Below are 23,831 nucleotides of genomic sequence, written 5' to 3'. Positions count from 1 at the left end.
AAAATAGCATTCTTACATAGTTTTTGTTTTTGTTTTAGTAAAATAATTAAATCTGGACTACTTCCACCATCACAATATAGCTATAGAGCTCATACTGTGGGGTGGTACACCATGTACACAAAGGTTAGAGGTATGTACATGCGCCGGATATTCACTAGGAACATTTGACGATTTTAGGAACCTATCAGAGGCCTCGTTTCATCCCAGGTACCCGGATGTACCCGTGGGGCAATTAGCTACGTCATTGTTCACCGCCGGACACCCGCTAGAAATAAGGAATGGATTTATAACCACTACTAACGCGATCATAACAGGTTACAGGTGAGTGTTGTATTGCTTTTACGATCAAGTGCCACTTTAACTGTGCGCCCGTAATATTTTGGTAGGCGTGAGCCGCTGAGATTTGTTGTAGTAATCTTACACCGGTTCTCTATGTCGTGTCGGAGAGAGCAGCGCAGTGATCATACACAAGCGCCGGCGTCGAGCCCCTCCTTTCTCCTCTAGCTAGACGCCCCGTTGCCCAGGCCACACACATTTTTAAATAAAATAAATGTCACCGCACAGCCAGGAAACTACTCGTCAGCCTGCTGGTCCGTAACTACACTTCTCTGCGCCATGTCAGCCAGCGTCCGTAGTCCTGTGCTAACTAGCAAGTAGGCAAGCTAGCTAGCTACTAGCGCCGCCACACGAAATGCTAGCACAGTTCGGTAGCTACGTTGCGTTCGGCGTTTCTATGTTTTTTGCATCTTCTCTAAGTGAGCGCCATTTCATCTCGGAATTCGACAAGACTGGTTAGCTTTCGACTTGCTCTCCGTCTGACATGATCAGGGTTTTATGTGTGTTTTCTTGAGGTTTAGCGACGCTGCGTGTTAAAGGCCTAGCAGCCGTCATTTAGCCAGTGTGAGCCACTCTGTAAAGCAGGTGGGAGGGAACAGCTGCTTCTGTCGTAAACGTGCTTCCGACTAGGAAATTTCCTCGGTCGAGTGGGTTATCTGGCATTTCCCCTCTTGAGTTTTCTAAATGCTAATTTTTGTCGATATTTTAAGTTTGTTAGTTGGACAGGGTTAAATTAGATGTCAAAAGTTACCCTTGTCTCCGGTGTTTGTTATTTAAAGGGAATCTGACAAGATGCGTTCAAATAAAAGCAAAGGGTGAAAAACAAATATTTGGCCCTCACTTATGCTAGTCTGTTTTTGAATATAAACAAATCATCCAATCTAACACAATTTCTGATACTTGTGTAGGCGATGGTAAGTGTTTAATATATCGTTATTATATTATAAGCTATAATCTGTTAATGTGGCATCTGTATTTAGTTGTTTTCCAAACTCACTGTAATGCTACCTAACCAGTGTAGGATTGATGTAGTATTTAAGTTTTCTTTCACTTTCCCTTTTCCAAAATAACAATGAGAAAATTCAAACCCAGCAACCACTTTGGGTTTTGTTTTGTTTTCAGTTCATAAACTTATGTGTATGTGTCTCTGTCCCTAATGCAGCTATGAACAATGACCATAGTTGACAGATCTTCAGAAAAGTCTGACCACGAGTCAGCCGGATGTAACCGATCCTCCTTCACCAGTAGAGACGTGGGGATGGACGGCAGTTGTTCCAGCAGCTGGGCAGTGGGCCCCACTGTACCCAGTGACTCTCCAAGGCTCAAGGCTCCAGTAGGCTGCCTGGCCCCCACTCCTGGAGCTGCTGTGTACAACAGTACACCCTCCTCTGTGGACCGGCCCAAGGAACAAGGTCAGAGCAAGGCCTGGCTTTTTTTTCAAAATGTCTTTTTAAAGTTGTTTGAAGATGTTTATTGATAGACAGAATAGTTATCCAACCTGTTTTAGCAAATGTGGAACCACACTTCTTAGCCATTATTTACCCATATTTGTCAGAATTGGTTTTAGTAACATAAAGCTAATCTTTTTGCTTCTGCTTTCACACAAGTGTGACAACTGCTTTTGTGGGTGTTGTGTTGCTGCTTCCCTTCTCCGTTCATTCATCCAGTTATGTAATGCAGCCAGCTTTGCATGATCAGTCACTTCAGCTCGTGATGCAATTGCTGTTTTTATATAAAGACCGGCAGCCCAACTTGTTTAGCAGAAACAAAGGAGAAGGCAAACTGTCCTGTCTTTCTTCCTGAGCCTGTTTTGGAGTTGTTCACAGTGGCCAGAATCACATTATATAACTGTTAATAGTTGTAGCTATTACTGTAATGCCCTGACATGACTTTGCCATGTGCCAGTGTGTGGTTGTATAAGAAAGGTAGCATTATATTATGTCCTTTAAAAATGTATTGAAACATATTTTTAGTAATAATTGTAGCTCTGTGTGTCCAGTGATGTGCAGTGGCGATGGAATTGACTTGCCCCAGAAGGTGCTGTTCTCACCAGATCGGCTCAGCCTAAAGTGGGCCCAGGTTCACCGCATTGGTGCAGGCCTCCAGAACATGGGGAACACCTGCTTCCTCAACTCAGCCCTGCAGTGTCTGACCTACACCCCTCCTTTAGCAAACTACATGCTGACGCGGGAGCACTCCAAAACATGTAAGTTTATTTCACCAAGGGTGGTGTTATGCAGTCCTGCGCTGATTCTCACATTGTATCACACCTTACTCACTCAGTATTTTGTCTGTGTCTCTGCTACAGGTCATGAGCCAGGGTTCTGTATGATGTGCACCATGCAAAACCACGTCATTCAGGTTTTTGCCAACTCTGGGAATGTCATTAAGCCCATTGGTGTACTCAATGAGCTTAAGAGTAAGTGGATGACTGTTGATGCTGTGCTCTGTGCAAAGTGTTTACCTATATTTTAATGATAGGAGGTGCTGTGTGACTATTTACCTTTTTCTTATTTTGGAGGGAAATAATCTGGAGGGATTTTGAATTCTGTTTTTAAGATGTAAACATTTAACTGTGGTATCCTTTACAACAATTCACCTCCTGCTTTGTTTTTTGGTTCTGTTTTTCCTCGTTCCCCTCACACAGGGATTGCAAAGCACTTCCGCTATGGAAGCCAGGAAGATGCTCATGAATTCCTGCGGTACACAGTGGATGCTATGCAAAAGTCCTGCTTGCCTGGAACCAAGTGAGTGTCATTTTGCATTGCATGCATTCTAAACAAATTGAACACACACAAACATCTTTACTTGGGCTTGACAGTGTTTGCACTTTATTATGTAGTAAGATCCATAATTGGCTACATAGAGGTAACACCGTGACAATAGGAGAATGTGAAACAAATCCTTTATCCTGTTTTTCAGGAAGTGCAGTTTATACTAGATCCTTTTAATTATTAATGCTTCAGTTGCTGAGAGTATTTTTCAGAAATGCAGATTCCTCAGTCTCTTGCCTGACTGACACCTCAGTTTACATACTAGGCAAGCCACAATGAGGTATTATGTCAAGTTCCTTAATGAACTTGACTGCTCCAACACAAAGTATTCTTACACTGGGTGTGCTAGCTTGTTGTGGTAACAGGGCTTGAAAAGATCAGAAGCAGCTTAAACGTGTAGTAAAACAGGTGTCTGGGATTATGGGGGAGAGCTGCCAGACTTAGAAGAAATCTATAGTAGACACTGAGGCAACAGGGTAAGCGGTGTGAGCAGGCGCACTCAACCCTCCCAGGTCATCTTTTATTCACCCTAATGGCATTAGTGCTATTACTGTAGCAGCAAAATTCAGAAAATCTAGGTTTTTCTATGTGTTACTGTAGAGCTTCAAAGTCTATGTGCACATTCATTTATTTTTTTAAGAACCTAAAGTGTCAATTCTCATCAAATCAATTCTTCCTGTGTAGCAACAGATGGACTCTTAAGTTATTAATCATGCTCCAATTCCTCCTATTCTCATTTCTACTACTTGACTACTATAAAGTGATCTTCTGGTTCCAAAATGCTAAAAATGAAAAGGTCATTCAGTTAATTGTTGCACTGCCCTTATTTGTTAATTTTTACGCTTTATCTTTTTATTTTAGATTGGATAGGCAAACGCAGGCAACCTCTTTCATCCATCAAGTGTTTGGCGGGTACCTAAGATCCAGAGGTAAGTCACTGTTTTTTAAGGTTTGATTTATTTTTCTTTTATCTGTCTTTGTATGTCTTACAGCTTGTGTGATACTCATAGCACTGGTTTCTGTTTCAGTTAAATGTTTAAACTGCAAAGCTGTCTCAGATACATTTGACCCTTTTCTGGATATCACTCTGGAAATTAAGGTAATTGGACAACATTCAAAGTGACGCTGCTACTATGTATTCTCTGCATTATGGAGTGTGAGGTTTTTCTCTCTCTCTCTTCATATAGACTGCTCCAAATGTCTCCAAAGCTCTGGAGCAGTTTGTCAAACCAGAACAGCTGGATGGCGAAAATGCTTACAAATGCACCAAGTAAGTCAAAGAGACGCCAAACCATGATGAGTTTTAATGTTTAGGTGTGAATTTTGCCAAAAAGCTGAATGTTTGTTTCCTTCAGGTGCAAAAAAATGGTAACGGCCTCAAAAAGATTCACAATCCATCGCAGCGCCAATGTGCTCACCCTCTCACTCAAACGCTTTGCAAACTTCAGTGGAGGGAAAATCACAAAGGTAAATGGTCAATAGTGTCTGCTTAAGTCATAAAGATACATGACAGATGCTTTGTTTTATTATAAACAGGATATTAGCATGTAATGTTTGAAATTTTTTGTTTGGTGGTCATCAGGATGTGAAGTATTTAGAGCATCTGGATCTGCGGCCCTTCATGTCTCAGTCCCAAGGGGAGCCCCAGCTCTACGGGCTGTATGCTGTGCTGGTTCACTCTGGATTCAGTTGTCATGCTGGACACTACTTCTGCTATATTAAGGTACTGGCTGTGCCCGAATCTATTTGAATGCTGCTGTTGCTTAGTACAAACAAACACACACCATAAACAACACATTTCAGCATAAAACTGAATGCAAAGAGAAAAATACTTTGTATGCATTAAAAAAAAACTCTATATAAACATATTCTTCTTCTTTTTAGCTCAAATCCAATTCAGAAACTGAATCTGCTGTGTCACATCTCTCTCATTCTGTCTCGCAGGCCAGCAATGGGCAGTGGTATCAGATGAATGACTCGTCTGTGTCAGTCAGTGACATTAGGACCGTCCTCAACCAGCAGGCCTATGTCCTCTTCTACATCAAGTGAGTAAACATCGGTATTTTTAAAAATTGTAGGCTTATTCCTTCAGTAGAAGTTTTCCCATCGTTATTTAATAATGTAGAGATGTTTATTCCCACTTTTGTTGTAGAAAATGTATTATTATAACCTAATGTTATAATGTCGATGCTTCCTCATTGTTAATATTCTTTTTTTTTTTCATGTCATTAGGTCCACAGATGTGAAAAAAAGTGGGGACTACAGTCACTTGAACCATAACGCTGGCATATCTGGTCAGTCATCTCCCCGGCCGGTGGTGATCCCACGCACCAACACCACCGTCCATCACAACAGTGTTGGCTTCATAGGTCCCCAGCTGCCACCACACATGAACAAGGTACTTCCTCACCTGAGGGCACTGATAATGTTGTTGTTTTTGTTAAACCCAGTGTTTCTCTTCTAAACACCTGTTGTTGTGACTTCTTGTTTCTTCAGAGTTCTCTTCATGTTAATGGGAATGGATCTCTGAGGGACTATCCCACAAGCTCCAAGCCCAGCACCAGCGGCAGTGGGGTGGGGAAACCAAACCATGGACTAGCTTCTTCTGCGTCCTCTTCTTCCATCTCCCACTCAGTCAGCCGGCCCACAATGATTCCAGACAGCGACAAACGACAGAAGCTTTCATTTTCAATTGGGCTAAGCAAACCGAACCGCCCATCTGCTTCTTCCTCCTCTTACTGCCAGCCGTCCTCCGCCAGCAGCTCCTCCTCCTCCTCCTCCTCCTCCTCCTCCTCCTCCAGCTCTTTGTCCTCCTCACAGTCTACCTCAGACGTCCAACCAGACGTTCGTTTTATTCCGCGTCCACTAAACCAAGTCAGCGGCATGCCTTTCAGTAATGGGGATCACAACCCTGTAGGAAACGGGGCGTCCTTCCTGGTGCCGTACAGCCAAGAGTCTTCAGAGGAATCAGACCAAGAGAACTGTGGCACTCTGGATAACGGCAGTTCATCCAAGTCTCATCCTAATGAAAATAAAGACACAGGAAATGTCTTTGACAATTCTCCCAAAACCACCAATGGGGAGTCAGGAGTGCACCATAACGGCAATGGATTAAATGGACAAACTTATGGAGTCTTCAAATCCAGTCAAAATGGACACCACAATGGTCATCACAAAGTGAATGGACACAGCGGCCCTGACAAGGTAACTCTTGTCTTTATTTTTATAATGCTTGTCTGTTTGTTTTTTAAAGGGACATATTATTAATAATTCTTTTATTCTTATTTTGGGCACATCAGGTCTCTGGCAGTAATCATGGCAGTTTGACGTCTGCGGCTCCTGTTGCTAATGGAATAGGCAGTGACCATAGCCAACCAAAGTAAGCCTAACACTGAACCAAAAAACACTTCTTGCTCTGCTGTCCATTTTATGCAGTTAAAACTTTAAGTTATAGGATTGATCTTAAAACGGTGCAGACTTTCCTCTCTACCAGTGTGACAAAGCATTGCTCATATTTCTTCTGTATTTTGTTTATTTTTCCAGCAAAGATGCCTCATCCCAGGCCAGTTCTTCTCAGAGCATTCATCCTGCTGCTAATGAAAGCCAGGATTTCTCCACTCCCGATACAAGGGCTAAAACTCCATCTGAACCCCTGCCTCACTGTACAGAATCCTCCGCCGCTAGTGCTCCACCCTCAGCTACTGCTACAAATGCCCCTTCTGTTGCAGCTAAAGAATCTGCTTCCGCTCTTTCTTCTTCTGGGCAAGATGGCAACCCTGCAGCCTTAACCCCTCAGCTGGGCTGCTCTCAAAGCACCAGTGGGGCTTCTGCAGCTCCACAGAAAGTTAGCGTAAGCAAGGATGAAGCCAAGGATCTACCACAAGCTAAATGTGCAACAACAGGGACTGAAGGACATAAGGATACTAAGGAGCAGTATCAGTCCAAGCCTAGTTCTAGTGGCAATGAAAGACGATCTTCCCGAGACAGGGAAAGACTGTACTCTAACTCTGGCAGAGATAGAGAAAGACACTACAGGGATAGGAGTCACGAACGAGAAAGCGACGGCGATCGTCACCGGTACAGACGGGACTACAAAGACGGTCACCACCGCCAGTACAGGGATCGTTTCCCCCCTTCTGGACGTTACTACAGGGAATGGGAGGCCGAGCGTCACCGGGAGCGAACCTTCCAGCACCCTCGGGAGCGTGATCGTGACAGGTGCTCTAACCATTACCACTACTATCGCTACCGGTCGAGAGAGGACACTGACCATGAGCGAAGGGGATATGGTTACTCCCACCGAGAGGAGTCTCGTGGCAGTCGGAGGTGGCTGCAGGATAGTAGAGACTCCTGGGCAATGAAGGATAAGAGTAATGGAAAAGAGAGGGACTATTACTCCTCAAAGGAAGGAAATTTCTCACCTTCTACAGCACCAGAAACAAACAAGTTCAAGGGCTCCCCGCCACGGGCTCGGCTTTCCTCTCCAGACAAAGAGGATCAAAATCGCAAGAGGACTGATCGTCTCAGCAAAGACAGGGATGACAGCTCTGAGGCCCGCCACACTAAAAAACACAAAAAGAGTAAGAAAAAGAAGAAATCAAAGGATAAAGACAAACACCGTGAGAGTGGGTGAGTATTGCCATGTTTCTCTTGATTCTTTAATGAAAACTGAAGGAAATGTTTTTTGGGGTTTTTTTTGTTGAAATAATAGAGGGTTAAAGCTCACTATCAGTATTATTATTCTCTTAAAAACTGAATAATTTTCGTCTTTGATAATGGGTCATTTTTTCTGTCTTCGGCTGGCCGTAAAGCTTGAGATCTCGGTTTTTTTAAACAATGGCATTGGTTCTCTATCATCCCGTAGAAGTTCTGATGGAGATTCCGACAAAGCTGCGGAAATGAGGAAGAAAAAGAAAAAGAGGAGACATCGGGACAGCGATGCTGAACGGGACAGCCCAGACGCAGCTCGGAGCCACAGAAGCAGTGAGGAAAGGGAGAGCCGCAAGCGACACCACTCTGACAGAGACTTGAAACATGACAATGGCTTTCCACCGGAAAAACGTCGCTGCATAGACTACACTGACGGCAGCAGTGGCCATCTACTCCCTTCCAATCACACCAGACCGGCAAACGGTTCAAGTTACGGCCATCTCAATGGACAACCAGGTATTCATTTATTCTCCAAAATCACAGGAATGCTGAATTAAATTGTGCTGACGAGCGAGTCCATTTTAAAACATCAACCCTGTTTTGTAGGTTACAGCCAAATCAGCGGCTGTGGATTTTCCAGTGACCTGAAACACTGACTCTGTGAGTGGATGTCTTTTTAAATGGTCAGCGTTGATGTAGCTACTAATACTTTGTCTTCACTAAGACCTCTTCTTTCTCATTTCAGATCCATCAACCGAATTTTAACAACAGCAGAGGAATGACATCAACATTTTTGACGTGGTGCTTCTTCATTAGGAATAATATTGTATTTTTACCACAAGTAAAGTGTTTTAAAAGTTAAACTATTCCCCCCCTTTTTTTTTTTCTTTTTTTTTTTTTAAATGGGGTTGATTTTATTTGCCGCAATTTCTCCTAGCTAACGGTTAAAACGAAACTCACCTGTTGAACATTTATGATGAAGAATATTAATATATACTTGTATGAACACAAAGCCTGGAGCTTAAACATCTCAACTGCTGCTCAGTGGAACTCAGGACTTGAAAAAAACAAAAACTTGTTAACATCAATCACAGATATCCACCTGCTTCGAAGAGGAACGAAACAAAAAGGGAATGACGTGATGCCCGAGAGGACTGAAAGGCATCGGAAGTTTAAGATGTCACCATATCTACACAGCTGCAATGTTTTACTTTATTTCTTTCTTTGATCCCACTGGGAGCCGTGAAACTAATGGAGTTATTTGTGCAAGGGGAGGGAGGGTGGGGTGGGGTGGTGGGTGATGAGTGCAGTGGTGGGAACAGAGCTTCGCTGACTGATACCTCCATGTTAACCCTGGACAGACTTGAGAACATTTCCCAGCTTTCATTTGCATCTTCGTTCCCATTTGTGAAGCCTAAGATTCACTCTGTAATTTTAACTTTCTTCACCAGATGCAGAGGGTTTTGTTTTTTTTCTTTTGAAATTATTATCATGCCTCTCCTTTTTTTTTTTTTTTTTTTTTTTATATAAACATTCAAACTAAAAGAAGCACCACACTTGCTGTCATGGTGGTGGACCACTTTTTTTTCCTTTTCTTTTTTAAAGATACGGTTTGTCGTCTAGCGTCAAAAAAAATACTGTGAATTTAATTTTGAACTGTAATATCAGTTACTTTTATATGTAAAAAAACAAAAAACAAATCCTGTATCAGGATTCTCAGATTTCTGTTTTGTGTATTTGAACTAATTTTGAGCATATTCTCTGGACAAAAATTCAGTGACTATGCTTTGCTTTGGGTTGTTTTTCAACTCTAGACAAAAGTTGGAAGAAAAACTGCTGTTATACCTTTAAGTTTAGCATGTACGAATTTATACATTGTATAAGGTAAACGCCTTAAAATACATTTGTTAATGTCAGAAATTGTAATTTGTTCTTGGTCTTGGACTTTGTTTACAAGCTGCATTGAAATGAATGGAAAAAAATGCTGATTGAGATGAGTTGCAGGGATTTTTCTTTTTAAAGCCCCTGTGTGCTTTTGTATGATATAGAATAGACTGTATGAGACACTTGTTGAACAAACCTTCCACTACGGTTAAATTATAATGTAGATCCACTAACGACACTCCTATGTATTCAGGTTTTTGTTACATACAAACACTTTTCTAGCTGTTTGGGCTCAGCTCACTCCTAATTTACTCACAGCACTGTATCCATGTTTGAAATAACCAAAGACCTGGTAAGTTTGGTGAGTCGAGCACTGCTCGCTGAATTCACATGCACGCAAAAAGCTGTTTTCTTATCAGCATGTATTTTTTATTCAGAGTGTACATCAAAGTGTTCGAGAGCCGTTTTCCCGCACAAATGCCAAACCGTGCTTAGAGCTGAAAGCTGCACCCGTGAGGAAAGTTTGGGCTTTGTGGGGTGGTTTGATCTGTCTGGGGAAAACGGTCCTCAAGATTCCAGTTAGAGCATTCACACGTATTCCAGCAAATTCCAGTATCTTATTTTGAAAGGGTTTCTGTCCTAATGCTCTTTCATATAACATGTACTATCTGAACCTCAGTAATAACAGTGTGAGGGAAGCTGCACAATGACCCTCTTCCACTATTGTAAACTTGTTAGCTGTCAAACTAAAAAAGAAAAAAAATGAACGGGTAAAGGCTACAGCCATTATGATTTCCACACTACGTGAACACAATACAGAAAAAACAAAACAGTATGTAAATTATATACTATACATGCATAATGTGAGTCGGGGGGAGGGCTGCCTTTTTTGTGAAAACATGAGAAAATAAATACAAAAAAAACGATCGCAGAGGTGGATCTTCACTATGTGAGTTAATATGATACGTTACTGCTGGCAGGCTTCGTTACACTCGACTTGGTTTGCCTTTAAAAAGGAAATATCGTAAATGGAAGTGTACGAGCCAATGTTGAGTATGTTTGCATATACAGGTACAGTCACTTAAAGGCTACATCAATCAGACCAGCTGACTGATGAGCTTGAGGCTTTCTGTAGTTGCGAATTATCTACAAAATATTGTTGGCAGTTGTCGAAGGAGGTGAAGGTAATAAAACGCTGAGACCAGACAAGTTGGTCTGAGTGGCTGGGAGCTGAATATTCAGCTTTCAAATCCTCCCAATGTGTTGCAGCACCTTATGTGTCCAGCAGGGGGTAGTCTCACATTAGGGCATGATGAAAAAGACCAATGATTACAGCTATGGCTATCTCCAATTACATGAAGTCCTCATGCTGTTCTCCATTGTCGTCTAGTGTGGTGAGAATTTCCCTTCTTTTTTTTATTATATTTTTTTTTTTGCTTGTAGCAGACTGAAATCTTCAATTCCCAACAGCCAAGAACTGAGGTGCAGACAAATCTTCAGGCAGAAGTACAGAAGTAGGGTTGATCCACGTTAGTCCCATATGTTTTACTGCATGTCCCGCAGGGCTGACGGAGAACGTATGAATAGGACGCCTTTGAGACTCTTAAACACACACACACACACAAGGATTCCTCTGATGACAGAAATGCTGCTGACACTTGACGTAACTGAGGGTGAGTCATCATCATTTCTTGTTGGCTATCCTCCTCTTCCTGGTGGCCAGCATGTCGTAGAAAGGATCCCTGCTGATGCTTGCTCTGTGGAGGACAGGAAGGAACAGATTTAACAACGACAACACTTATTTTTAATATCAGCAAAACTGCTTCTGTGTCAGCCCTGCGACAGGCTGATGGTTTTTCCGGGATGTACCCTGCCAGGAGGCTACAGCCCCTCCTGTCACCCTGAACTGGATAGCTCTATCCTATCCATCCTGTTTTGTCTGTATAGTTGAAATAAATCAACCATCTACAAGTTCATCAGCACCAAAATGCTGTTCTTCACACACATATGCCACTCGCTGAGCTAGAAATCTATGCGACTGATAATTGTGTGTCTTAGTTCAGTGGAAGTCATATTCAGTAACAGAATTTTTGGATGGAGCAAACAAGATGCAGACATGCTGCAAACTCATGAGCTTATAAGTTGATGTGCATTTTTTCTTGTCCAATATCTTAGTGGGGTAGTTGCTAACTTTGCGTGCATTAAGCACTGCTGTGCTGTGAAGGTGAGAGACTGAACCAAAATAAGCTGCGGGCTGTAAAGTCAACACGAGCTAAAAAAAGCTCCAACACTTCACGAAGCAAAGAGGAACTGTGGGTTAAGTGGGAATCATGTGTGGGTTTGTCACAATGAGCGTCTTTCACCTCGCACATGTGATACGGAGCTGCCATAAAATTGTAAAAATTACAACTTCTTCAAGTTTTTCATTAACTGCTCGTCAGCCACGGCGTATTTAACTTGGACTTCTATAGCGGAGTCACAGATTCCTGATGGGAATAACGCTGAGTAATTAGCCGCTTTCCCACCGACATGACGGCTGACATGCTGTGTGTGCAAGTGCAGAACAGTTTCTACAACGGCAGTTTCCAGCCTTGCAGGTTGAATCAGGCCGGACAGCGTGTGTGTGTGTGTGTGTGTGTGTGTCTGTGTGTGTGTGTGTAGTCGCGTGCTTGTGTGAAATCTGCTGACCACAGGACAGTCTGCCGCCCCGGAGTGTGGTTGCGGCAGCACAGCTCTGCCCCGCTGAGTCTAATGTGTAATCATTCCACTGCCAAAGTGACAGGAGGAGACTTCATGATGTGCAGCCACGACAAGCCAGCAGTCCCCCCCGCACTGATGTGAAATTTTCCAAACCAAGAAAATTAGCAGTTTTCAGTCTCTTTAACCGTACCCCAGGCCACGCTCACCAAAATAAGATTCCAGTAACTCACCCTTAAACCTTCCCCACTTTCATTAAACATCTCTCCACACCAAGGGTTTTTAAATGTCATCAGGGCACGGGGAAGATTCAGCAATACGATTTTTCGCCTGATATTGATCACACTGAAGCAGAGCCGATCATAACCAGCAAGCTCGAAGGTTACCCAGTGGGTCCAATTTGCAGCAGCACCTCCACTCCTCTCTCTGGTTAACAAGGAAGCGTTTGGATGGGAACGCGTTAAAGCTGTCATTATGTTTTTAAGTGTACAGCAGTGCACCGTGTCTGAGCAGGTGTGTGTGTGTTTCCCCCCCTTTGCTTGTTGCGCGCTAATCAAAGGGAAGTGTGCTTATCCAGCAGAGCAGACATCACCTCCGAGTGTTATCTGCATGGAAGTGTGAGAAAATGAGTCACAGTTAGTCACCAGCCTGCATGTGTGTGTGTGTACTCAAGCCTGAAGCATAGTTATGATTAAGTTCGCAGCTCCGTGTATGTGTGCGCGTGTGTGTGTGTGGGCTTCTCACAGTCAAGGTCAGACATGAGAAAGTCCCACATGGGAGCAGGCAGGCGTTGGCTAAGTGCCCTCTCAGTGTAAATGGATCCACACTAACGCGGCGTCTCTTACTTGATGGATTTGATCCACTCTTCTTTCTCCTCCGGGGTGGGGGCAGATATCCTGTACACTACGTGGTTTCCCTCGACGACGCGTCCATCCGCCTCCGTTTTGCAGGCCTTGATTACCTGACCTTTATGGTTGGGGTTGTAGAGCTCAAAGCAGTTCTAAAGAAAAATCGTGAAACTGTTGATTTACATGATGAAAGAATCCGAGAACACATTGTGTTTTGTTTTTTTGGCAGTGCAAAGGTATTTAAATTTAAATGAGAGGAGGATTTATTCGCAGGGACAGGAGGTGTTTCTTACAGGTTTTCTCGGCTCATCCACTTCTCTGATACTAAGGTTTTCCAGAGGTATGATCCCACGAGGCTCTTTATCCTGAAGAGACACAGAAAAACAGTCCTCAGTATCACTTATTCATTTGCATGCACATCATTTTATCACCACATGAAATGAAGACAATAATCATATCTATGTGCAAATGAAGTCACGGTGACAAAAGATCCGCCTGGATCATTGTCACATCACCTGTGACACCTTTAGCCTTATGCTGTAGCAGCTAGCATGGCTGCCATGACCTAGTCACAGACTGTATATAAAAGATGGATGTAGCCTCCAATTTTTAAAAAATAGTCTGGACAGAAACTAACTTGTTGTTGGTGGAACAGAATATGATTCATTAAAAAAAACAAGAATTTGTAAAAATGTAATTTTTTTATCATCACTGGTAATATTGAAGACATTTAGTACTTTTTGTTTTCTAGCGTGAAGTTTTACTAAAGGCAGTTTCAAATAACAAGACATCAAAAATATGTGTTTCACAAAAAATTTTCCCAGAGCAGTTTTTGATGTAACACATTTGCTATTTAGGTGCCATTTTTACCTTCATGTTGAGTCTGAATGCATCTAAGTAAAAATCAAGGTTTGATTAAAGCACATTGAAGGTTTTTATTCATCCTGGTCACCCAAAGGAGATGTAACCCGACTCTCTACATCCCCCCCATTGTGTCTGCGGGGCCAGATGTGAGATGTGTGTGTGTGTTGGGAGAGCTCTTGAGGAACAGCCCCATGTCCTGCTTGTCATCTTCCTTCTAATGAGGTGGCAAAGTGTGGGGGGAGGAAATGCCCTGGGAGAGCTGCTCACAGCTGGCTCTGCGTATGCCCCCCACCACAGAAGGCGTTTGTATGTGCTGAGGGATTCATGGTCGTGGGCTTGAGGGAGACACTTGGCTTATAGCTTAGCAGGGCCAGATGTGTGTTGCAGACTTTGCAGATGTTTCCTATGATGTCTCATGTTAATTGCTGGAGTGAGGTTCATTTAGGTCAAGGGGGCTGCATCTGTTAAACAGCAAAGCTGGAAGGCACAGACCAGTGCCAATATGTGTGTGTGTGTGTGTGTGTGTGTGTGTGTGTGTGTGTGTGTGTGTGTGTGTGTGTGTGTGTGTGTGTGTGTGTGTGTGTTAGACAGAGTAATCTGATGCCCCCTTTGTTTAATCCGTCTCTACTATATCTATTCACAAAACTGTACTAAACAGTGCTGGGTTAAATATTTTAAAATAATGTGAAAATTTATTACAGATGCATTCTTAAAGAAACAGTCTGACATTTTGGAGATTATATTTACTCGCATTCCTGCTGAGAGTTGGCCACCGATATTGAAAACCAAGTCATGACTGCAGTGGAATTAGCTGATTAGCTTAGCATAGATTATTTTACCACCAGCATCATGATGATTGATTATATGTATGTCTGTATGTTTGTTCCCAAACTCCCCCTGGACAACTGGTTTAATATTGATTAAACTTAACCGATAAACTACCTAAGGTACCAAGGCTCGTAACAGCTACATGATGACTAATTATAATATTTTAAATAAAAAGTACTGTTTCATTTTCTGTGGATTTAAATATAGAAACTGTGTGATTGAGGTCGGTGTGTGAACATACATCGTTTTTACATATAAATTGCTGAATTGTGCATACGTTTTCACGGTCACTAGAGGTTTTTTAAGTTTTAAGAATTGGCAAAGCACACCTTCACCATTGTGCACCATGAAATGGTCAAATTCTGTCCTGACACACACACACACGTGCACACACCAAATTGCCTACTTACTGTTGTGTATTCAAAGTAATAGAGGCAGTTGTCGGTCAGAATAAACCACCTCCTCTTCCACGTCTTCACTCGGCCGCCTGCGAGGGAGAAACAAACAGCGTATGAGGGTAAACTGAAGAGGTGAATCTTTGTGTATGTGGAAGCTAACCTGCAGGGGACCTTTGTTCCACGTTCCACATCTGGTTCTAATCAACATTTCCCAGCATCATAAGACCGAATCAGACCCTTATCCCCCAATCCCTCAAAACCAATGCCTGCAAGGGCAATGGTCTGGAGGGGAACGAAGGTGTTTGTCCTCCAGGAGGAATCGCAGACACATACAAACCACATACATGCGACAGCTAAGAGAAGCGGTGCCCTGACCTGATTTGAGAAAAGTGAGAAAAGCCTGACACTTTTTAAAGAGAAAGCAAAAGAAAAAAATAAATGATGGCCTGTGATTGTTGCAGTGACAGTCTTGGAAACATTTTAATGCATTAATGCATAATATAAGGAATTCCCCTCAATCTGTCCATCTAGCTCTGTCATCGAATAAAAAATGGATTACTGGGATTATTGGATTTCCTGGTAATTACCCCATCAACAACATGATAAAGAATTTATCTATGTAATCAAAAAAAATAAAAACTTAATGGGACTGATGTCAACATATAATCTTCATAATAACTTGTTTGCTGACTGGATGAAAAGTGCACAAAGCAGCTGTCACTGATGTAATCAATAACGTAATGCTTACGTGACCCAGATTACCATCCTGACACCCAGTATGATTTATTGGACTAGTTAACGAAATAGAAGTTTTACTCTGCTGCAGTCCAGGGAACCACATGTACACTTATCAGTTTTTTTGTTTACAGAAAGTTCAAATAAATGTAGTTTTTATGAAAAATTGTAATGTTGCCATGATTAAACTATAAGAATTTGGTGGATGAATGGATGGGCTGGAGCCAATCCCAGCTGGGGCAAGAGGCAGGTACAACATGGACAGATCGCCAGCCTGTCACAGAGCTAACACAGAGAGACAGACAACTGTTTGCACACATTGACAACTATGGGAAATTTAGTATTAACCTAACCCCACTGACTGCATGTCTTTGGACTGTGGGTGGAAGTCGGAGTACCCACACACACACAGGGAGAACGTGCAAACTCCACACAGAAAGGCCTCGGCCAGATGGCCAGGACCTTCTAGCTGTGAGGTAACAGTTCTAACCACCACCCTCTGTGCTGCCCTCAGGCAAGTCAATCCGTTAAATTTACACCTCCCTATTTAATTCACCTTATTTGTGCCTGGGACTACCAGCACAACATAAATCAAAGAGTTTTAAGGAGCTTCATTGCTCCTTAAAACTCTTTAAACATTTGAGGTCGATGTAGCTGTGATTAGAGTCCAATATACTTCTGTAAGAATTCAAAAGATTTAAAAGAGTCTAGTGAGTGCAGCTCATTTGCTAGAGGACAGAGAAATCCCTGAATGAGTGGGAGGTAATAAAGCCTGCAGGGCAGGAACAAATGAAGGACAATGAAGAAAGGGAAAGGCTCTCTGATGTTTCGCTGCATGACCAGCCACGCAACCGTAGGTATGCATTCCCACAGTGCAGACACAAGCAGCCACATTCACCAAAGCACGACTGCGTGTTCTGGCAGGAGGAGCAGGAGATGTGTGACGTGCAGGGTAGTGGTAGAGAGCATGAGATGACCCGTTCAGCTAATTGGGATGAATCACGATGATTCCTGGCATCTACAAAGAATTGACGTTCTCTTGACGAGTAATTTGGCCTAACCTTTTGGGTGACTTGCTGATATTTTCACGGCTGTTATATAATTTTATGCTTCCTCTCAGTGAAGTTGCAGAAAGGATTCTCATGGTTGTGTGCAGGTTTTAAAGCTAATGCTACAGCTGATATTGAGCCAGCTTATACAGCTTTTTTTGATATGGAAAAAGGCAAGAAATTTTAGAAAAATTGAGTAAAATTAGAGCTCTCGTATGCACGAGCTTAGCTGTGTCCCTTCTTAGTAGCCACAAGAGGAATAACACAGCCAATCCCCACGCAGAATGAGCCAGATCATTGACCTCTGACTTAACTTCGAATAAGATAATCCATCAAGTCACATTGCTTACACACTTATTTTCCCATTTACAGCTATGATACAACAACACAATTAAATGAGCAGGTTAGCACGTTCAAGGGCCTGTTGTGCTAAGGAGATAATGGGAGCCAGTGTCAGAACGAGGGTGCTCTGTGATGAATTGAGAAGAGGAATGAAGACAAAGCATTACCTTCCTCCTAATACAGAGATTTAAAGAGGGGGCAGCCATCACAGAGCAAAATGGAATAGCAGAACCAAGAGTGAAACAGAGGTCAGAGAGAGGGAGGGAGAAACCAAAACATGGGAGGAAAAAAAAAGAGGGATAAAAAACACCATGGCAGGAAGATGAAGAGAGAAAATGCAGAGATTACTATAAAAGGAGAAGAGAATAGTAGACAAAGAGGAGAGGTCACAAGCTGATGGATAAAGACAAAAACAGACATGCTGCAGGTGCACCACAAATTTCCTTTGAAACCTTTTGCCAAGGCCGACTTAGTTTTGCCTAGTTCTTTGTTTCCTTGTGGTCTCACTTGCCTGACAACCAAGTCTCCCCTGTGTTTGAGGCTCATGCTCATGCTGCCCGCAAATCTGTCTCGCACCATCAGCCACAGCAGCTCTCCCTGCTCGACTCTCGACTCCTTGCCTACCCACCTCTCATCGATCCTCTCAGCCATGCTTCCACCTTCAGCAAGATCAACCCCAGCCCTCTACATTTGCTATTACTTTGCTTCTCCAAGGTTTAAATTATTCTGGAGTGAATCTTGTGAAATATTTAATCGAGTCAGTCTAATCTAGGTGCTTAACATTTATTCTTGCATGCTCACATGCGACAGCGGTAACAGGCAAATGTTAAGTAGTGAGTTAACAGCACAGACTGAACTACTAGCAAAAACAATAAATAAATGAATAATTAATTTACCCCAAAATACAAGTGGTTATGCAGGAAACCATCCCATATACAGTTTGTTGGTCACAGGCACCATTTTTGTAGTTTTTTGTGGCACCTCACTATGTCACAAATTTATGTTAACAAAAATACAACTTACGGTTGCAATCAGCGACTTTATGTTTAATTTTGCTAAAGTGAGGTAACACGAGCAGATTCTTTTAGCTACTGTTGCCCAATGAAAATATGGCCTTCTAAAAGCCCTTTATAAACGACCACAGTTCACCAGCACAAAAGAAAAGAACGGCTCATCATAGTGACGCTGAAGCTCCGCTGACCAACATGAACCACCACGGTGAAGGTTAATTTTGCACCTCTGAATGCACATACCGAGCTTTAAGAGCCAGCCTTCCCTGTCGGGGTTGAAGAAGGTGTGCGTCAGATCGTTCCCGTCGTCCTCTGGGATTTTGAAGGGCTCGTTTTTGATGCTGTCGTAAAGATTCTGCATAGAGAGAGTGTGATGGTTCAGGGGAAGCTAGTAAATTAAATGTCTCATTCGTATGGAGTGCGTGCAGCAGGGCAATCGCACACTTAAATCATCGCACCACACACTTGGTACAGACAAATCCTCACCCTGAGAAGCTCCTCTGGCAGATCTCCCCCTTCATTGATCCCCCTGTTCATGGAGATAAAGCGCTCCACGGGGGGCTTGTCTCTGACGTTAGGGTTATGCAGGCTGGTGTTCAGCATGATGATGGCGAACGACAGCACATAGCAGGTGTCTGAGATAGAGAAATGGAAAGGGGAGATGCGATGGATTAGAAAAAGCCCATGTCCAGCCACAGTGAGCACATTTATCCCTGCTGTTAATATACAATTATTACTGTTGATGATTTTAATCAATTTTGGTTACATAAAAAATAATATTACAATTTATTAAAAAGTGTGCGCACAAGAGGGAGAGAGGCGCATGTGCGTCTGCAGAGGAACGAAGCATTTACAGTCTCGCAGACTCACACGGGCCAGTGGCTGCCTGTAAATGAATCATTCATTCCCGTCTGTCTGTCTCCTCTCACTGACACACTTTGGCTCTGGCTGTCCCGCGCCGTCTATTGTCTGCCTGCTACTTTGCAAATGAGGACCTCTGTACCAAACGCACCACAGGGAAAAAGGTGCTGAAGCGAGGCGAATGCCATGTTGTCGAGCTGGAAGAAAGCCAGGTTTCGCTTGCTCGTGGGAATTTTTTAAAATCTGAGGTCGTGTTGTGTTTTTCACAGTCTTGATATGCAGTTTACGGCAATGAACGGGAGCCGGTGCACCCGCACGCATACCGACTCTCACATACACACATAATAAAAATGCCCACCTGCCTATCATCAGACTCTGTTACAAGCTGGGGAAACGTGCACCACAGGAATGTCCAGTATGTAAATGATACAAAAACTCCATGTATCAAAAAAGAGGCTTTTAAGCATGAAGCTTAATCACCAAGCACTTTTACATTTCAGCATTTGGATTGGCTCAAATGCTAAAATGGGACCACATACACCTGCCATGGTATAGCACACAAAAGGTTCCTGTGAAACCTTTTAAATTATTTATTGACAGATGTAGCTGCTGGCTTTGTTTACCACAACACTATGTATCACTCAAGACAGGTTGAGCCTCCCTGAATAATGCATTGGTTGTTTACTCATAAGCTCCAATGTAACTTGCTTTAATCTGGTTAATCCTTGTTGAGCTTTAGTTACAGCAACTCTTATGGCTTAATGGTTGAAATGCATTAATAAAAACAGGCCATCACTCAGTCAGTATATCTGCAGGCACATTAGATTAGATGATTTCTGTGTGTTGGATTTCACATTTTCCTTACATTTACCGCTGGGGTAAAAAAAATGATGCCAAAAGAACAGATTATTAATCTGAAAGATTTGATTTGAAAAGTCTTGAATACATGGGGAGGACTAAAGGTCATCTGCATGGGAATCACTGGTTTACACCACAGCAGCATGTTGTGCATCTGACCTGTCGACTGGAAAACTCCAGGGTTGCACTGGCAGTACCGCGAAGCAAAGGCCTCCATCATACGGTCGATCTTCTGCGCCTCGCCGGGCAGGCGGAAACTCCACAGGAACTGCCTGCAATAAAGAGGCGTAGGGTTGGCACAATGCAGTTAACTGTTGAAATTATTATCCCCCCTCCTGCTCGATATTTGAGTTAATTGCTCCCCTGACCGTAGCGCTTGGACGAGGTTTAGGTCTGCAAATTCGTGCAGCTCCACAAAAGCCTGAAGCACCTTGATGTTGAAGTCATCCCTGGAGAAAGCAAAGAACAAAGAAGGTAAAAGTCAGGTTTACATTATCATTCAGCAGCTAATCATTTTCTTTTAAAAATACAAAACGTTTAATGGCGATAAGAACCCTGAAAACTATGTAAACCTAGACAAGTTGGGGAAATCATATTTAATCCACGAAGGCGTTTCATAATCTGAACTCCTTTTTTTTGTTGCATTCCCTTCATATTTGTGCCCCAGCTCATATCAGACGCTGTGAGGGTCTGGAAGCAATTGAAACAGCTGGCCAATACTGCATTTCTCTCCACCGCAGAGGGGAGGACGGGGGTAAACGGTGCGTTTGACTGATGAAAAACAGCTAAAAAGGACCAAACCCATACAGGCTCCTCTTTGTCAGAGTTTTGTTTGGCCATTGGAGGGTTTTCAGAGGAAAAAGTCGACAGCTGCTCTCAGACTGCGGTCACAGCTTCTCTGATCATATTTGTTGTACGCCGGGCTCCACGATCCTGACCCCTGTGTAGTCTCTGTATTGTGTATATTGTAGAAACCAAACCAGGAATTTTAAAGACTTAACTTTTTGTTTTTTGTGGAAAGAAATTGTAGAAGGGTTGAAAGTGCTGGCTTATAAGAAACCTACAACAAACACTCTTTGAATTACTCTCAGAATTACTTCTTTTTTTTTTCTTGCTTATTTGTAGTTCTCGGTCTAGTTTGTGATTACAGCGCACGCTCGGCTGTCATCTACAGCCAAATAAATGGACTCCTGTCCCGTGAGAGTTACATGCAAGGTTACATTTATTCGTGCCTCAGTGTGTGATAATAATAAGACTACTAATTCTTCTCCTTGTTGTTTTCCTTTTCCACCATCTCCGTCTCTATTTTCCTTCTCTTCCTCTTCCCCTCTGCTCAGCATGTAATCATAGGTTCCTGGTCCTTGCATAAGCTTAATTAGTGATAATTACTGAGTGCAAACCCCCATCCTGTGCTTAGTGTGATTTCCAGTGGGTAGATGGCCTCTTTGATGATCCTCCATGAATAAAGCCTGTTAGTAATAGAAGGAGTCTTCAGAGTCCCCCCCAACCCCCAGCCCCCCTGTCTTTCAGCGTGTGTGTGTTTCATTGATTCACTATTGTCAGACTACATCTGTCTGCTGATGCACAAGCAGCACCTTTACTCGTGTAAGCCAATACAGCGTGTGGTTGCTGCAATTTCCCGCATGGACTAAAGGGCAAAGGGTCAGGCGGTGGAGCAGATAGTCTATTTGAAGCTATTTTAAAATGCTCTGTCGCCAATTAAACATTCTGCGCTCACAGAAAATAAAAAGAATCCATTTGTAAGCTTTAACACTGGCAATAAAAGAGCCTACTTTTAATTAAGCTTGTTCAAATGGCAGCTTAAACAAAGCACCAAATCCAGCTGGGATAGCATCAGAGGAATGCAGCCAGCCAAAATAACTGAGGATTTATTCACCACCTGCAGATACACCATCACCTGACAGAGTCTGCGCTCGGTGCTGTGTGATTTCCTGTATTTTATATTGGCTCCTTGGGGGCATATGCTTGTTGTTAGGTCTTGGTTGCAGGCAGCTGAGCATTGCACACATAACAAGCAAGCCTCCTTTGACGCTAAAGATTTCACCTGTGAACATAGACGGCCTCGCAGTTGCTCACCTGGAATCTAATCTAAAAGGGGCACGTATAATACATGTAATGCATAATGCTAATATTTTTATTCAAGTTAGTTCACTTAAATTTGACATTTCCTGCTTTTTCTTTTTATTATGATGCATGCAACAACACAGCTCTACTGCAATTCATAGAAATGTTTGAGATTCTGATTTTTCTTGTGATATTTGCATTTTAGATTTTATATCAATGACAGAATAAAACTCTTTAATGCCTTTTTTCTACAGACTGTATATAAAAAATGGAGGTAACCCCCCCATCCCCGGCTCAGTAATAAATAACAGGGTTCATTAGTGGACAGTTTTGAATCTTTGTTGTTCGTTTTCTTGCAGCTTCCATGTCTTGGTGTAGACTTCCTGTGTTTCTATACGGTTAAAATAGCACCATCCATCTCACTAGTCTTTCGGCTATCTGAGACAGCTACTACTTTACAGCATTGTCACAACTTGTCTCTTTCTTTATTATCCAGCAGTCTGACCTGAGATATAAAAAGCTGGATGATGGTTTTATTACCAGCTATAAGTCCCACTGGGTGGACTTATAGACAAGACGCCTACGCTGCCTCAAAGATTTATGTTAGAAAGGGGTCAATCATGTTCCCCCTCTTTAATCAGTAAATCCAGTCCATAATTTCCTTCTTTAATCACAGAGGGGGTGTAAATCTCCTGTAAGGAGGACTTTCTCTCTAGGCCTGATAGACGCTTTGTCTTACCGCTCGCCTAAGTAGTCCCCGATGACGGTCTTGTTGAGGCCCTCGCCTTTGTAGAGGAACTGAGCGATGTCTTCTGGAGTGTGCTGGAGAAGGTCGTTCTCCAGCAGGAACTGTATTCCCTGGAGAGGAAGAGGAGGAGGAGAAAGCAGGATGACTGTTCATCTCAAATCATGGTGGGATGATAGATCATGACAAGATTTCACAGCTGTGAAGAGACTGCGTTTCAGTCCGGCGCACTCGCTTCAAGGCTACTGACGCTTTAGAGGCTGTGGTGGGTTTTGCTAAGAGCTTCAGAGCTTTGGCAAAACTGTAAACCACAGAAATAACACAGCGGAGTACCTTTTTAGGATCCATGTTGAATTTCTTCCTGCCCATAGCGATCTGTTTGTTTCTCTGGGAAGTTTTACTGGAACACAAAAATAAATATAGAGACTTTATTTATTTACTAAAAAGAACTCCAAACATGACTGATTTTCACCGTCTAGCATCACAATAAACTCATTGTATCAACACTCTGATAAGTTTTCTTACACGTGTAGGGCTGTAACAAGGTCTCCTTGATCCACCCTGAGTCAGTGGCTTTGTTTCCTAAACCAAACCATGAGTGATGGCAAAGCTGGTCCCAGACAATAAATGAGCTGCCTCCTAACGTGGACTGAACACTCACTGGATGTGGAAAAAGCGCAGTGACCTCTGTGCTGCTAACATTCCTTTTTTTAAACATATTAAAAAGGCAGCGTCACATCTTGAGAGTGCTCAGGAACAACAACCAAAAGCTGCTGGTGACCTTTTAGCACTCCTCCGCAGACAGCGTGCTGACACTCTGTATCACGGTAAGGTCCAGGAGCTGCACCGACGCAGAGAGGAGGCGGC

At 42.8% G+C, this 23,831-nt stretch overlaps 2 protein-coding genes across 4 annotated transcripts in view; one reads left to right on the top strand and one right to left on the bottom strand.

Annotated features, from left to right (window-relative positions):
- The first annotated feature begins 208 nt into the window (after positions 1-208).
- usp42 (ubiquitin specific peptidase 42) lies at positions 209-9,885 on the top strand. 3 transcript variants are annotated; one of them, XM_031739697.2, is made up of 18 exons: positions 209-321; positions 1,499-1,748; positions 2,336-2,542; positions 2,645-2,755; positions 2,984-3,083; positions 3,972-4,039; positions 4,139-4,209; positions 4,298-4,380; positions 4,466-4,577; positions 4,693-4,833; positions 5,055-5,155; positions 5,343-5,508; positions 5,607-6,314; positions 6,410-6,489; positions 6,654-7,739; positions 7,975-8,276; positions 8,367-8,420; positions 8,506-9,885. In XM_031739697.2, the coding sequence occupies exons 2-17, from the start codon at positions 1,508-1,510 to the stop codon at positions 8,414-8,416; spliced, it is 3,627 nt and encodes a 1,208-aa protein (XP_031595557.2). In that variant the 5' UTR covers positions 209-321; positions 1,499-1,507; the 3' UTR covers positions 8,417-8,420; positions 8,506-9,885. The 3 variants fall into 3 exon arrangements, with proteins under 3 accessions (XP_031595557.2, XP_039472057.1, XP_031595558.2); XM_039616123.1 differs by lacking the exon at positions 209-321 and adding an exon at positions 339-791; XM_031739698.2 differs by lacking the exon at positions 209-321 and adding an exon at positions 801-1,250.
- The window catches only part of LOC116320162 (cytohesin-3), a 31,975-nt gene continuing 17,405 nt past the window's right edge, over positions 9,262-23,831 (bottom strand). Inside the window, exons 4-13 of the mRNA XM_031739696.2 lie at positions 23,298-23,364; positions 22,959-23,077; positions 20,503-20,583; positions 20,294-20,406; positions 18,902-19,050; positions 18,659-18,770; positions 15,292-15,368; positions 13,483-13,554; positions 13,187-13,341; positions 9,262-11,401 (exon numbers count right to left, since the gene is read on the bottom strand). Of these exons, the coding sequence (XP_031595556.1) occupies positions 11,329-11,401; positions 13,187-13,341; positions 13,483-13,554; positions 15,292-15,368; positions 18,659-18,770; positions 18,902-19,050; positions 20,294-20,406; positions 20,503-20,583; positions 22,959-23,077; positions 23,298-23,364 (1,018 nt within the window). The 3' untranslated portion in view covers positions 9,262-11,328. The remainder of the gene's footprint in view (positions 11,402-13,186; positions 13,342-13,482; positions 13,555-15,291; positions 15,369-18,658; positions 18,771-18,901; positions 19,051-20,293; positions 20,407-20,502; positions 20,584-22,958; positions 23,078-23,297; positions 23,365-23,831) is intronic.

Source organism: Oreochromis aureus, linkage group 8, assembly GCF_013358895.1.
Source record: "Oreochromis aureus strain Israel breed Guangdong linkage group 8, ZZ_aureus, whole genome shotgun sequence".
In the NCBI taxonomy this organism is placed as follows: domain Eukaryota; kingdom Metazoa; phylum Chordata; class Actinopteri; order Cichliformes; family Cichlidae; genus Oreochromis; species Oreochromis aureus.
This window is presented reverse-complemented; position numbering and strand designations above follow the sequence as displayed.